The 14,655-nt window shown below is 40.6% G+C and overlaps 1 protein-coding gene across 3 annotated transcripts; it reads right to left on the bottom strand.

The window, feature by feature from the left end:
• Positions 1-755: 755 nt before the first annotated feature.
• Positions 756-14,620, bottom strand: MFAP3 (microfibril associated protein 3). 3 transcript variants are annotated; one of them, XM_073355273.2, is made up of 4 exons: positions 14,494-14,620; positions 13,152-13,200; positions 6,701-7,188; positions 756-4,697 (listed from the first exon to the last, which is right to left on the bottom strand). In XM_073355273.2, the coding sequence occupies exons 3-4, from the start codon at positions 6,990-6,992 to the stop codon at positions 3,952-3,954; spliced, it is 1,038 nt and encodes a 345-aa protein (XP_073211374.1). In that variant the 5' UTR covers positions 6,993-7,188; positions 13,152-13,200; positions 14,494-14,620; the 3' UTR covers positions 756-3,951. The 3 variants fall into 3 exon arrangements, with proteins under 3 accessions (XP_073211374.1, XP_073211375.1, XP_073211376.1); XM_073355274.2 differs by having other exon boundaries at positions 13,123-13,200; XM_073355275.2 differs by lacking the exon at positions 13,152-13,200.
• Between the last annotated feature and the right edge of the window lie 35 nt (positions 14,621-14,655).

Here is a 14,655-nt window from a genome sequence, read left to right on the forward strand (position 1 = left end):
CCCACTGCTCGCTGGCATGGCAAGGCAGAATCTGTCCCTTGAAGTTTTAATTAGTCCAGCTATAGACTTGTCTGGTATTAGTTACGTGTCTCCTTCTGTGGAAGGGAAGCTGTGTCAAACCATAGGAAAAAGCCTCCCAAAATCTAAACAGATTAGAATAAATACAGGAGAACAGAACAATTGTCTCTACAGGTGTGGGTCAGCACATATAGGTTTGAGGAGGCAAGGACTGCAATTGGTAACAGCTGTTTTAGCTTGCGATAAGAAGCAATAAAGAAACCAAAGACCCTGTTGAAATCATGTCAGGGCTGCTGTTCTACAGCCATCTGTTGACGCAGCTGGTAAGAATCGTTACAGATGGCCATGGGGACTCTAGGACATTATAAAATGACAAATCAAAGATGTTATGGCACAAATTGTCTTGCAGATAATCAGATACACAGGCAACCTTTACCAGTTTGCCTAACAGTTTTGCTGGCATTAGCTAAAGACAGCTGTTTATTAACTCTTTATGGAGAGCCCCTCTTTCCCCCTGTCTGATGCAAGAGAATTTAAAGAGATGATAAAACTCACAGGTTTTTTTGCTAAATTTATTCTGACAATCTACCAATTAATTTTATGAAAGTATGACTCATAATGTTGTTATATAACACAGTCACATTACATTCTACAGAATACAAATAACCAAAACAAAGTTACTTGTAAATACAATCTTGGCTAACGAGTAGAGTTTACAGTACAAAAAACAAATTGAGGTTCAGAAGAGAAGATAAAACAGCCTTGTGATTGTCAGAGACATTAGCTGAAGCCAAGAAAAAACATGCATTTTTTTACAAGGAGTTTAACCCCCCCCCCCCCGACGATGTTTGAGTAATCTTTCCAAAATAAATTTTAGTTAGATGTATCAAAAAATTCAAGCAGTAACAGATATCACTAACATGGGAGCAATAGGTCAACCTGTTTGGAAACCACTATGTTAGGGTTCATTATTTGGAAATTATGGGTTCTACATCATCCTGGTTCCCAGTGTCATAGGAATCTGTTCAATACACTCGTTGATGTCATATTAAGGTTCCAACCCTGCTCTGATGAAGTTCAGTGGAAACAAGATTGGGCCCTACACTTCATAAATACTACTTATGTACTGAAAATCCTACAAAACAGCCTCTCTCCCAGAAATGAAATGACTTATTACTATGGCAAACTGACCACTTGATTTTGGAATTTAAAAATAAACAAACTATCCAGCACATCATTTCTGTATTTTCTGGCCTAATGGAACAAGTCCTTTCTCTCTGCTACTCAGACACCAGATGAAACAGCTAGATAGGCAAATACAGACTTGGTTTATTAAGAATGCAGTGTTATCTACCTAAACTATACAAATTACAGAACAGATTCAGTTAAATCGGGAGCTGTTCTCTTACACTGATCGCATATAGCTCCAGCGTCATTTTGTTGCATGCAAGCTGCCATTTTTGATGAGACACCTGTCAATCATTATTGCGTGTCTGCTGGTTTGGAAGTATTTAAAAGAAGCCTTGATTTTACGGTTCCATCTCCAAATTGCATTTATAACATGGGGACAAAAACATCAAGGATGCCGCCACCATATGTAGTGTGACAGTTTGACAGAGGGGCATGGCCAGCTTCTCTGAAAGACAGGCATGGCAAAGAGGAAATCCTATAGCCTGGGGGACGTACAAGGTCAGACTACACGATTACCCCTTCTGGCCGTAACATCTTTGAGCTATGACATTCAAACTCGACCAAAGGAAATTCTTTTCACCAGAATGCACCGTTAGCCTGCAGAATCACTGCCGCCAGGAATCACCGAGGCCAGCGGTTTAGCAGGATGCAAAAAAGGACTGGCCATTTATCTGACTAACAAAAATATCCAGAGTTATAACCATGACTATTTAAGAATAAACAAAGAGCCAAGAGAGGAATATAAACCCTTAAGATGAAGAGGAGCATACACAACCTCTAGCTATATGAGCGTGAAGAAGAATCTATCACGAAGGACAGGTTATTCCAGATCTATTCCTCTGAAGCATAGCCACCTGTCAGAAACAGGAGACTGGAACAGATGGATCACTGGGCTGATCCAGTCAGCAATTCCTATGTTCCTGATAAACACAGGCCTCTCAGTGAAGACAAGCTCTGCTAGACCTGCGTTGCTTGTGTTTGACTTCAGAAGCGTCTCGGGAAAGAACTTAAAAATGCTTCACCCTCTCGGTCTCTAATACTGACACGTAAATATGATTTACTCATGCCATTTATTACAAGGCTGTATTACTGCAGATTCCTCTGCTTTGTAGAATGGCACTCCTATATCTGTTTGTCATCCACCGCCACCCCTGTAAACGTAACCTGAAAACCTCTGAAAAATCTTGAATGTTTCCTCCGGAAACCACTAGTTCAAGTCACCTTTCAAAAATAGGAAGCAAAGAAAGAGATGTGGGAAGCTAAGCGGTGCTCCTGTTGCTAAGTTGTTAAAATTATATGGCAATATGCTCCCAGCAGTTGTAAGAAAATAATTTGTGGAGTGCTTACAAGCCTTACATACATTTAAATCGCAACTGGAAATAAAGTGTGATTAAAGTGATACACTTGTAAATGTTACATAAAAAATAAGAAATACAAAATAAAAAAAAAGGAAAAGATCAGCACCAAAAAGCGAAACTAGGGGTCAGAGTCTCTTCTACATGCCAGTCCCTAGGGATTGGATCTCCTCCTCTGAGGAATCTCCTGGCACAGGAGAGTCCCTAACTAGCACAGGGCAATGTGTGGTCAGCTCCTGTGCTACATCTCCTTGCAGCTCTTACCATGGGGCTTGCTAGAAATGGAAGAGGGCATGGCCAGACGGGTACTGCACTCCAGTGACTTGCGACTGGCAGATAGCAGAACCAGGGAGCCATAACTAGCCATAACTATCCACAGCTAAGAATCTGGCCCTAAGTTCCCCCCACTTTTCTTGTTAATGTTGTTTAGAAACAACTGCCTGAGACATTTGATCTCTAGATTTTTTTTTTTTTAGGACAACCAACTCGTCATCCCTTGCCCACGGCAATGTCAAATACACCACAATCGTTTGGATTTTCTGCAGTGAGTAAAGTCAATAAGGTTCATGGACAGATAATACCAGCAGAACTGCCTTCCTGTCCTGCCATGTAAAACAGAAACAGGGTACGGCATCTACCAATATTGGTCATTTAACCATGGTGCTGATTATGTCAAAATCAAGATTTAATTTTCCATACGCTACAATGGCGTTTTGGTAAGTTTCTGCAGAATCATTAAAACCTTAGAGCCCTGGTTATTCCATAAATTGCTTTGAAACTATGACAATTAATTTAATCCAGATGCACAGTCTGGCACTATTCCTTATTCTAAGTACAGTATGTTTTGATGGCAACACAAAAGCAAAATACACAAAGCAGATTTGCCGAAGCCCATAGTTTTGATGGGCTGCACACATCAAGAGGCAACTCAAAAAGAGCACACCTCTCAAATCATCAGGACAATAATGCAGGCAGGCTTGAATCTGAAAGAATTCAGATTTCTTTGTGTATATGAAGAAACAGTTCACAAAGGAAAGGATCCTATGGCACGTGTTTAGCTCAATTTAGCCACCTCTGATACAGTAACTGAGGTGACCAAGAAATTGAGTGTGAATTATCCCGTTTGTGAAATGCTTCCAGTGGAGTAAGTTTGCTTTACAAAATTGTTGCGAAGGAGTATTCCAAATGGCCTCATCTAAGCAGGCTTAAATCTATAGATCTGCACTGAGAAACATAGATGAGGAAACGCACAGATTTAGGTAAAGTTTTGGCACCTCATATTCTGGAAAAAGATTCATTATTTCTTGTGCACATTTGACTAGAGTTCCTTTTTTCTCGACACCCTACAGAAATCAGACGCAGCTTTAATAATCCCACCTCGCTGGATTCAGCAGACCTCTTCTTCGGAAGGTACAGTATGGCAGCTGTCATGGGAAACAGTGTCAATGCTTTGTATTTCTGACTGAAGGTGGACCGATACCTGAACTGCTATTTCTTGACCCTGCTCATTCATGGAGCCATCATCCGAGTCCCCTGCTGGTGAATTACTGCGCTTGAGCTCTGGGTTGATGGGGTAGATCGTATCTTGGGTAGCAAGGGCTTGGGTCTGTTTGGTTTCCTCACCAACTTCATCAGGATCATCAACTCGCACTGCTTCGAAGATCTCCTCCATGAATGCCCTACAGTTCAGGATCAAAGGTGGGAGGGGGATGCTTCTAGCAAGCTCTTCAATGTATCGAGCAAATTCCATGGTCTTAAACTGGGTGACTTTGGCCAGCTCTAACGTTTTGGCAGATGTGATGATAGGAATGCGCTTGGCGATCTCAAAGGCTTTCTGAAGCTTCTCAGCCCCTTCTGTCCTGAAGAATTCATTGATGGCCTTCTCTGTCTTGCGGAGGTGGCTGCTCATCATACACAGACGGGTGATGTTTAAAATGAGGATGATTGTGAAGGCAACCAGACACACAATCATGTAGTAGATGCTCATGTCCCCGGATGTGAAGATAACCCTCAGGGTGACTGTGTAGTAGGAGGTGCCATTACGATTAGTGGCTGCACAGGTGTACCGCCCGCGGTCACCAAAAGTTACACTGGTAATGTTAAGGATTCGGTCAGTGATCAACCATCTTCCACCTAAAGATCCAAAAGAAACAAGTGTAGTAATGAGACAAAGAGAATTAAGAAAACATAACATATTGTGCTTACTCCTTTATTGAGATACAGGCCTTGGCACGAAGTACTGCATCTGTAACATAATACAAAGATTCCTCAATGATCATACCTGATGTGGTGGAGATTTTGTTCTGTAGCTTGTTTAGCCTGAATTTACAACTCAGGTGCTATAAGTACACCGGACCCTTAATAGAATGCGGGATTTGGGATCCATGCGCGGGACTGCGTTATAGCGCGGACCGTGTTAAAATGAATTGCAATTAAAGTAATTAAATTTGGGATCCATGGCCGCGATTGTATTATATGTGAATTTGCACTTTTCTACCGTAAGATTTTGCTCGCATCCCACTCTTTGTTCCATTTTGTATTGTTCCGTACAGAGCGGCTGTGCCTTTAGACCGACAGCTCTTTGGGGCACGGATTCCAGTATTTGTTTAGCACATTTTGCCCACTGTACGGTGCTGTGTTTATTTACTGCTCTATATAATTATAATGTCCAGTTTTCCATGTGGATTGACTGAGGCAAAAGTTAAGTGAGCCATGGTAAACGTCACATAGTCAGTAAGGGTACATTTATACACTGCACACTAAGCCCAGGTCTGTGGGACCTGGGCTTGTGGACTCGGTGTTTCCAAGCCCATGCTTGAGCATCCACACTGCATTGAACACCTGGGTTAACAATTGCTGGCCTGTCTCTCACAGCCGTACCAACGCCTCCATATTGCACTGCGCAGACCTTCTGACTTGGGTCTGTGACTTGACCTGCATCCACACTGCAAAATGATAGGCCTTGGATACAAGTCCCAGTGGGGCTTGTACTTTGATTCTGACTCCCCCCACACCCAACAAGGTCCTAGCACCTGGACCCTGAGTGCTGCTGACCAGAGTCAGACTGAACTGAGTGTGGACAGGAGAGGGGCTTGGGCTCAAATCCGAGTCAGAGCCTGTGTTTAGTGTGCAGTGTAGACATACCCTAAGTAGCTCAGCTGGTGTTAAAACCCATCCCTGGAGACCCAGTCTTTTGCTTTAACCACTACACAACTGTGCTTCTTCTACTGACTGACAAAACTCTTGGTAAAAAAATAAATTAATAATAATAATGCTGGCTTCACAGGCAATTTCCTACATATTTACTAAATTGGGGAGGACACATTGTTTTCATAACTCATTCTCTTCATTTACGCTGCTTTCAATTAAATTTCCAGATGGCATCTAAAGATTATTTTAGCTGCACATAAGCTGGATAATACCCCAAATTAATATGCACAGCATTAAGAGGATACTGTCAGGTAGCTCAGGTTCACAATTTGACCTAACTTAAAACTTGTTATCTAATGAAGACTGTTCCCCAGATTCTATAAACAGTATTACTTTTTTCTTTTTTAAAATTAAGCACTTAATGGGCGAAGAGAGTGCATCTCCCTCTGTAGTAATGGTTAACTAGCAAAACCATTCCCTGAGCAGTTAAACATCCTGTTGATTTCCATAGAGTTGCTGGCGCATAAACCAGGAAGTAAATTTAATCAAATAATCTCTCGCCTTTAAAAAGGCCGAGAAAGCATGAGAATAGTTTGCCAGCTAGAAAAGGTCACAATTTGAGGAAAATTATTTTTTAATGTATGTTCCTAAGATGTAAAGAGCAGGACAAAATAAAAAATCAGTTATGAAGCTGATTCTCTGGATCTTTAATTATGTACCTTTGAAGCAAAACAGTTCAGCTCTACAAGATTAAGCATCAGAGCAAAAAGGGTGGGCCAGTGGATAGGGCACTAGCCTGGGACTTGGGTTCAGTTCCCTGCTCCACCACAGGTTTCCTACGTGACCTTGGGCAAAACACTTAGTCTCTCTGTGCCTCAGTTCCCCATGTGTAAAAGGAGGATAAACCTCTCACGAGGGTTGTGAAGATAAATATGTTAAAGATGGTGAAGTGTTCAGATACCATCTAAGATAGTAGCAGAGCTTACCTTCATCTCTTTCATTGAGCAGCTGTCCTTTTGAATTGTACCAAAGGATAAATTCATACTGGCTGATGTTCAGTTTACATTCAATTAAAGCACTGGTCCCCTCCTTTGCTATGATATCATGATGTGCTGGAGAATTTGCCACGACTCGGAAGACTGGATGAAGTGAAGCAGTCAGAGAAATGGATCTTGACCCAGGTGTAATTGTCCTGTTAGAAGCTACATTTTCCAGGGCAAAAGCAGCAGGCAGACCCGCACTAACAATCAAAACTAACAGGCAACAACTGAGATTCATGGAAGATTAGAGAAAATTGTTTTTTTCATTTAACTTGGAGTAAGGAGCAGGATGCGTAATATCAAGCTGTCTGCATTAAACAGAGATCAGTGAGGAGGGTCTTGAGTTGTTCATTGACAGAGAGTTTCTTGGAAACATCTGAATCCCAGTGCACTTTCAAGACCATCGATATTAGTAGTGAAAATGGGAAATCCAACTGTGAAAAAAAAAAGAGAATTAGGTTTGTTAATAATACCAAGCTTACGTGGTTTTCAAATCTCATTTCCAGTAAACAGATTTCAGACTAAAATAATTTAAACTGTCAGCTGAGGGGTTTGGCATCAGAGATGAGCTCAGAGCATGCCAAAGGGATGAGGGTAAGAAGATATTAGCATGATCAGTACTCCAGTCACTTCAGATGTACACTTGTCCTCCCCTCCAAAATAAGACATCTCAGGGAGGCTAGGCATTAGGGGCAAAAAGAATGTAACAAAAGGGCCAAAGTGATTAACAGATTGGAAATGCGTAGCTCCCATTGGGATCAAAATGTGGACTGTGTGTATGGCAAAGAAAAACAGTTTTCACAACACGGGGAAGATGAAGGATGAAAATGTAATTTTAAAAAACAAGTGATTTCAAGTCCTGATTTTCCAAAGGGTATCTACTCAGCCTCTTGTTCTGTACCTACAGATAACTGTGGGTGCATTTTATAGCCCTGAGACAAATAATTACCTGATTTGCAGGTACAATCAGTAGTTAGATGCCTAAGTGCTATAAAATGCACCCACAATTTTTTGTTCCTGGAAAACTGTATCTGCAATGATTTGTGGGTACAAAATGGAAAGTCACTTCTGAAATCTGGCCATTAACATCGAACTGTTCTTCTTCATGACAACTTTTCTTGCTGCCACATTATCAGACTCCACATTTTTACCGTAATTTGATGCTGAAAATATTGCACTAATGGCTACTACTATTTAGCACTTACAGTATGTTTTTCATCTTCAAAGTGCTCTAAAAGCTACAAGTGCCAAATTCTGCTCTGCATCTCCTAGTGCTGTCAGGGGGTATTTTGACTAAGGACAGGACCCACAATTTTTAAAATGAAGGTGTGCACAAGATAATGGATGGCATTAGAACAAAAGACCACTATCAATGCTTCTGGTATATATCAGTTTTTTCCACCGACAACCAAGAAGCAAAACATTTCAGTAAATACACTGAACTCCAAGAATGAGTTGGCATGAGAAAGGTTTACATTTGTATATAATTTTCATGAAACCTGACCAGAGAATATTTCTGATCTAGTAAATGTTCTTTAGACTCATCATTCCTTCTAGACTGTCCCATGGCAATGAAAACCAATTTATGATGGGAAAAACCCAAACTAAAATACCTTGGTATCTTAATGAATATCTTACGTCACCCTGTTGAATATCTGACTTCAATCTTTATAGTCTGTTGTTCTTCTACCAATAACACATACCAGCAGGGTTCTATTTCATAACTAGGACAGCACAAAGGATTAAGTAATTCATCTATATGCTTTTTATAAATAAGGCAGCAGGCACTTGATACGTTTTTTTCATCATTTTGACATTACTAGTTGACACTGCTTATAGTACTTTAACATACCACAGAGGAATAGGATCACGGCACAAAGGATTACTCTACAAATGAATGCACCTATTTTTTGCTCTTTAACTCCTTTATAGAATAGATTAATTAATCACATCCAGGAATTAGGAAATTCATTTACCACATACTATGCCAGCTAAGAATTTTTATTAAAGGTTATTTGCCCAAGGACAATCCAGATTTCTAATTTGACAAGATAACTTTGTCCTATTATTGGTTGCTGTTGTCAAAAATCAGCTAATTAGAAAAAACAGTATTGTTGTTTGACTCTCCTTCAAGGTTCAGCTGACTGGCATGTCTAAACCTGAGGTGGAATTAGAGTAGGCCCCAACTGTTGTTTCTGTGTAAATCCACTGAATGGCACCGAGCCTGTCTCTCCTCCCCATTCTTTTTTCTGCATGTCTCATTTCTTATTTCTTCCTTTAGGATGAGGCCGGCAGCTGTGGAAGGAACTTGATTAGTGCCACGCTACTGAGCAGAACCCATTTCCCACAGGCAAGCTGACAAGGAATAGAGCTTCCTAGTTAGCTGCATTCCACCAGTGGCATCTCTGGGAAGGCATTTATGCAAAGAAACTGGTGCTGATCCAGTTCTGCTGGAGCTAGAGCAGGCTGTCCAGGGGGCTTTTCCGGGGACTTTACTCAGCCCCAAAGGCACACTGTTGCACATACTGGATCTATGAAGCTATTTAATACCTTGGATCCCTCTTTCATCTCCCTTTTCATTTCCCCCTACTCTCTTTTTTGCTCCTGATGCTTTCCCCAATCATCTTGCCTTGCTCTCCTTTTTCTCCTCTCACCTTTGTGCTTTCTCTAACCACCTTACCCATGGCACATCTATCTGCCCCCATCTGCCAGGCGCCCTCTCTGTTCCTTCAAATCCTCCTTGTTCAGCTATTCTTTTTCCTCTTTACTTCTAATCAATAACTCCACAAACGACATTTCCCTTACCATGGTCCTGAGTTTATCTGGTGTTATTTTGCTGGTAATCTGTGTGGGATAAGGCACATGTCCTTTTTATTTATGTCTCTGAAGCACCAAGTAACTTTACTACCCTCTCACTTTTATAATGAAATAAATAAATAGTATTGTCAACACTACAGTTAAAAATCTTGTTTCTCTCGGGTCCATATGTCAGCTGAGAAAACACATTCAGGCTGAACTTGGCATGTAAACATCTTAGTTTAGTAGTCAATTAACGCTTTTAAATGTCTGAGGATACATAACTAAAAATATATAAATCAAAAATGTTAGAAGTTGATGAGTTTAAGATTTGTTTTGTGCTTATATAATTGCAAAACTACTTTGATTTAAAAAAATAGTTTGGCAAGTAACTATTCCAAAATATGAACTAACCACTACTGGTACAATTTAAAAAAAAAATTAAAAAGTTGAATACGTACAAGACAAATGCAAAGTTTCAGAAGGATATTTTCCACACAGACTTAATCAAGTGACATGACGTCTGTTCTCATATCTTGTATAAATATGAGAGACACTATTTTATAACACAGAGGTTCTGCTTTTTCTTTAAACTTCCCCCTAACCCACAGGAAATAAAGTGAAATAAACAGTTCTATGTAAAAGAAACAACAAGAGCAAGAAGATTCAAAGTTTATATTGACACACAATCTTTCACTCTTTTTTTTTGGTGGGGTGAAGACGGAACAATAGTATGAATGAAGGCCAAAGTGTTAACCTACCCTTTGTCTTTCATGTCATAACTTAAATGTTATTTCAACTTAAGGGTTGCAGCCTTACTCAGATGACCCTTACTCAGATGAGTAGGATGCTCTCACGAATAAGCATTACTCATGCGATTAAGGTTTTACAGCATCAGTCCTAGTTCTGTCATATGAGATCTGATTCAATAAAAGTTGTGGAAACCTAGTTCATTTCAAAAAAGGTGTTAAACATAGTTTCAGATACTACACGTTTCCACTGCCAATCTTTGTGGCCTTACTATCTTATTTTTTCTATTTTTTAAAAAAAGATTTCCCTCTTTTTCTTACTGTTGTGTGAAAGACCATTCTGACAGGGTAAAAAAACTGACAATACAAGGGAAACAGTGAAATTGACTATTAGCAAAGTGCTGTCAAATGCTCAAAGTAAACACATTGAAAAAAAAAGGAAATTATTTTTTTCTTTCCTCTCTTTCAGTTACAGTAATCTTAGGAGTGGCTTATAAAAATTATAGCTAGAGCAGTTTCAGATATAAATGCTCCAGGGGTGAATGTTTTTGGAAAGTATGAGCAAAATCCGGACACATTTTTCAGTTAGGAACAAAACATTTCTATTTTAAAAGGTTGTAAGATTTGTTTTCTATGCAAGTATCATTCAAAAATATCTGAACAGTACAAGTGGTGTGTCCTCCTTCCTGAAAAATAGTAACTAGGGCCCTGGTCCTGCACAGACTTACCTGTGTTTATCTTTACACACTGTAGGCCAGATTCTGTATCACTAATGTCAGTGAGAGTTTTGACATTGACTTCAATAGGGGCAGGATGGGACCCTGTGAGCAATCCCACTGACTTTAACAAAATTACTCACAGTACATGAAGTTAAACACGTGCTGCATAAACTTTTGAATGACTGAAGCCCAGAAAGAAAAATAAAGGATAAGAAATGAAAAAAGAAAACAAGCAAACAAAAGAGTGTGTGCATTGGAACATGAATAGTATAAAATATTCCCATTAAGTTTTCAGTGGATATTATTTATGTGACTATGGAATCACATAATAAATATAAATATCAATTTGAACTCCCTATGTGTGATTTTTCAGCTGCTATTTCTATGTGTAGTTACAAAACTGACTAAGTGCTTGGCTATGAAAATGGAAATACGCAGCACAAGCTGTTGAGTGAATAACGTTTTACTGCACCGATGAAGTGGGTTCTAGCTCACAAAAGCTTATGCCCAAATAAATGTGTTAGTCTCTAAGGTGCCACAAGGACTCCTGGTTGTTTTTGCTGATACAGACTAACACGGCTACCACTTTGAAACCTGTTCAGTGATTGTTAGTTATGCTGTTAAATGTAACTTTTATACACAATGGGCTCAAACCTGCCACCAGATATATACACATAGCTCCACTTGACTTCAATGAGAGTTACAGAAGGTGTATCTGAGGGCAATTTTGGTTCTGATAGGTGCAAATGGAGCATGTTGCAATTACTACATGACAATCAAGTTCTACATTTCCTCAGTTCGGAGTGTTTCAGGTCCCAATCCCACAACTGCATGTGCAGGTGGACATCCCTGTGCCTGAAGGATCAAAGTCTAAAATGCTAATCTTAATGCAACATTAACATACATTTCTGCAGTCTGTACAATATATTCAGATAGCAGATTTAGGGTATATCTTCACTCCAGAGTTAACTTGAGTGACTGAGTTAACTCCTCTTAAATTAGCCAAGCTAGAGTGAGAGCAGTCACACTGCGAAATAACACTGGAGCTTCACAGACGGGTTGTGTCAGCAGCTGATGAGTTGTGCTAACTTGAGCTATAGTCTAAACCCACTCAAGATGAAAGCACCAGCATACTTGGATTAACGATTTTATGTGGTTGGGATCTGAGTTAAGGGCAACATGCAGGTTAACTCTGCAGTGAAAACAAGTCCTTATTTTCCTTATTGAATCAGACACAAAGAGTATCTTATTATATCAAATCACTGTAATCTCCTGTCTAATGATGTTTTAGAGAATCAGTGGAGATAATTCTAATATCTCCAATGGTTTTCTTGTGATAATTTCTTCATTTTGAATTATTAAATTTAAATTATTAGATGTTCACGTTTTTTTAACTCTATTTCTAACCTGACATTAGAAACCTAAGTCAATTATTTCAACACCGGAAATATCTAGCAACATTTTCCCTCAGAAGAGTGAGCTAATTATCTTCAGTAATTGCATATGCTAATGCCTATATGTGCAATGAATCTGCATAATGTATAAAACATCAGGAGTGATGGGTCATTGAATTTTACCATTAAATTCTTGAAGGTCTGATTTATTATAAATTGTTTGTCACATTTTCCTTTTGCAAACCCATTGTTATTAAGCAGACAAAGATCTTTCATTGTCAACTGCTGGAAGAGAATGTTTTGCTAAGTCCATATTACTCAACCATCACATTTATGCAAAACAGCTTCTGAAACTGATAATGGAGTTAAAAAGAGGATAAAACATGAAAAGTGCAAACATCACAAAATCTTCAAGAAAGTATTAAAATCAAGGCAAGAGAAAGCATCCACAGTAGTAACTGGAATGGTTTATGTCTGAACCTGAACTTAAGATCAACATATTTAACCTTTACTGAGCCATAAGAATGGTTATACTGGGTCAGACCAAAGATCCATCTAGCCCAGTATCCTGTCTTCCAACAGTGGCCAATGCCAGGTGCCCCAGAGGGAATGAACAGAACAGGTCATCATCAAGTGACGGTAGCCTTGAACTCTGAATTTTCCTATCTACAACAACAAATATTTAGTTTTCACTTAAACCACAAACCTACTTTTTCATTACTAGAAAATATTCTCTTACTGTAGATATCATCTTTGTGTAGCCTGTCAAGTAGTTTGTTACAATACACCTTTGAAAAAAATAAAGTTGAAATTAGTATATGACAATAGACATTTTTTCCACATGATAAATGTGATATAATACATTAGAATCTATAGGGGATTTCAAAATCGACTTTACGTAAACTGAAAATTGAATCTCTTGAAGGCCCCACACTGCATGTATTTATGCATTTGCTTAATTCTACTCATGTGAGTGGTCCTAGTGAAATCAGTGTGACTTCTCACATCAATATGCATAGTTTCAAGCATAAAATACTGATCAGTAGGCCCACTGATTTCAATGTGCTTTGAATTAGACCTTCAGCACCTAAAGCCCTGATTCAGAAAAAGCCCGTCAATACATTCTTAAATTCATCTCAATTCAGGGAAGCACGTAAATCCGTGCTTAATTTTAAGCATGTGTTTGGTTGCTTTCCCGAATCAAAGATTAAGGCTTCAATTGAGCGTTCTGATTCGTGCAGGCAGACCCCTCCATCCACGGTGGAGCTGTACGGATGGCAATGGGGCTCTGCAGGATGACTGGGGCCTGTTTGCACAGATCAGTTGACAGGATTGAGGCGTAAGATTTAACCATTCTCTTTCTCCCCTTTCACATTTTATAAGAGGGGCAGACGGCTCTAGAGACCGTATGCTGTCCTGGTGCCCATGTCACTGACAACAACCACAGCGGCTGAGTGTGAAATAAAGATACATTTCATGTATCTTTTTTAAAACATTGCAATTTAAAACAAATCTGACAGCAGCTGCACCTTTCTCTGCCTACGTTTTAAAAGCGCATCACTGGCTCAAGTGACATTTTAGAACATAATAAAAAAGAAAGCAAAATCCAGACAAATCCTGAAACCAAAAGGTCACGGCCAGGGCCCCCCGAAGTGCCAAGAGAGCCGTGCCGGCCCAGGGCGCGGCGGCCGGGGGAGCGATGGCTCGCTGTGACGCCACGAGGCCTCGCCAGGCTGACGCGCCGTGATGTCACGGCCGAGCCCTGGGGAGAGGGGACGGGTTGGGATCATCTAGGCCGACCCCCTGCGGGACACCCGCCATGCGGCTTCCCTGAATTAACCCCCGCCTGCCCCCAGCAGATCTCCAGGGGAACACGATGCGCTCCCCCTCTACGGCAGCCTCACTGCAGAGCACACGTCAGGGCAGTGACGTCAGGCCCGCATGACGTCAGGTCCGCATGACGTCAGGCCGGGGCGCCGTAGCTTCCCCTAGGACTTAACAAGGCTTCGCCGAGGGCCCCCCTGACGTCACTGTGACGTCACCGCGGTGACACGCTGCGTCGTCACGGCACGGCAACTTACTGATAGGTTGACGCTGGTGGGAGGCGGGTTTGGCCGGAGCCCCGGGAGCGCTCACGCCCCGACGGTGCAGAGAAGCCAACGGACTTTTCCGCCCCACGGCCAACCCGGAAGTGCCTCTGCGGCAGGGAGATGCGGCTTCCGGGTCAACGTGCCCTTCCGGGG

The sequence above is a fragment of the Lepidochelys kempii genome, chromosome 8, assembly GCF_965140285.1.
Source record: "Lepidochelys kempii isolate rLepKem1 chromosome 8, rLepKem1.hap1, whole genome shotgun sequence".
Taxonomy (NCBI): domain Eukaryota; kingdom Metazoa; phylum Chordata; order Testudines; family Cheloniidae; genus Lepidochelys; species Lepidochelys kempii.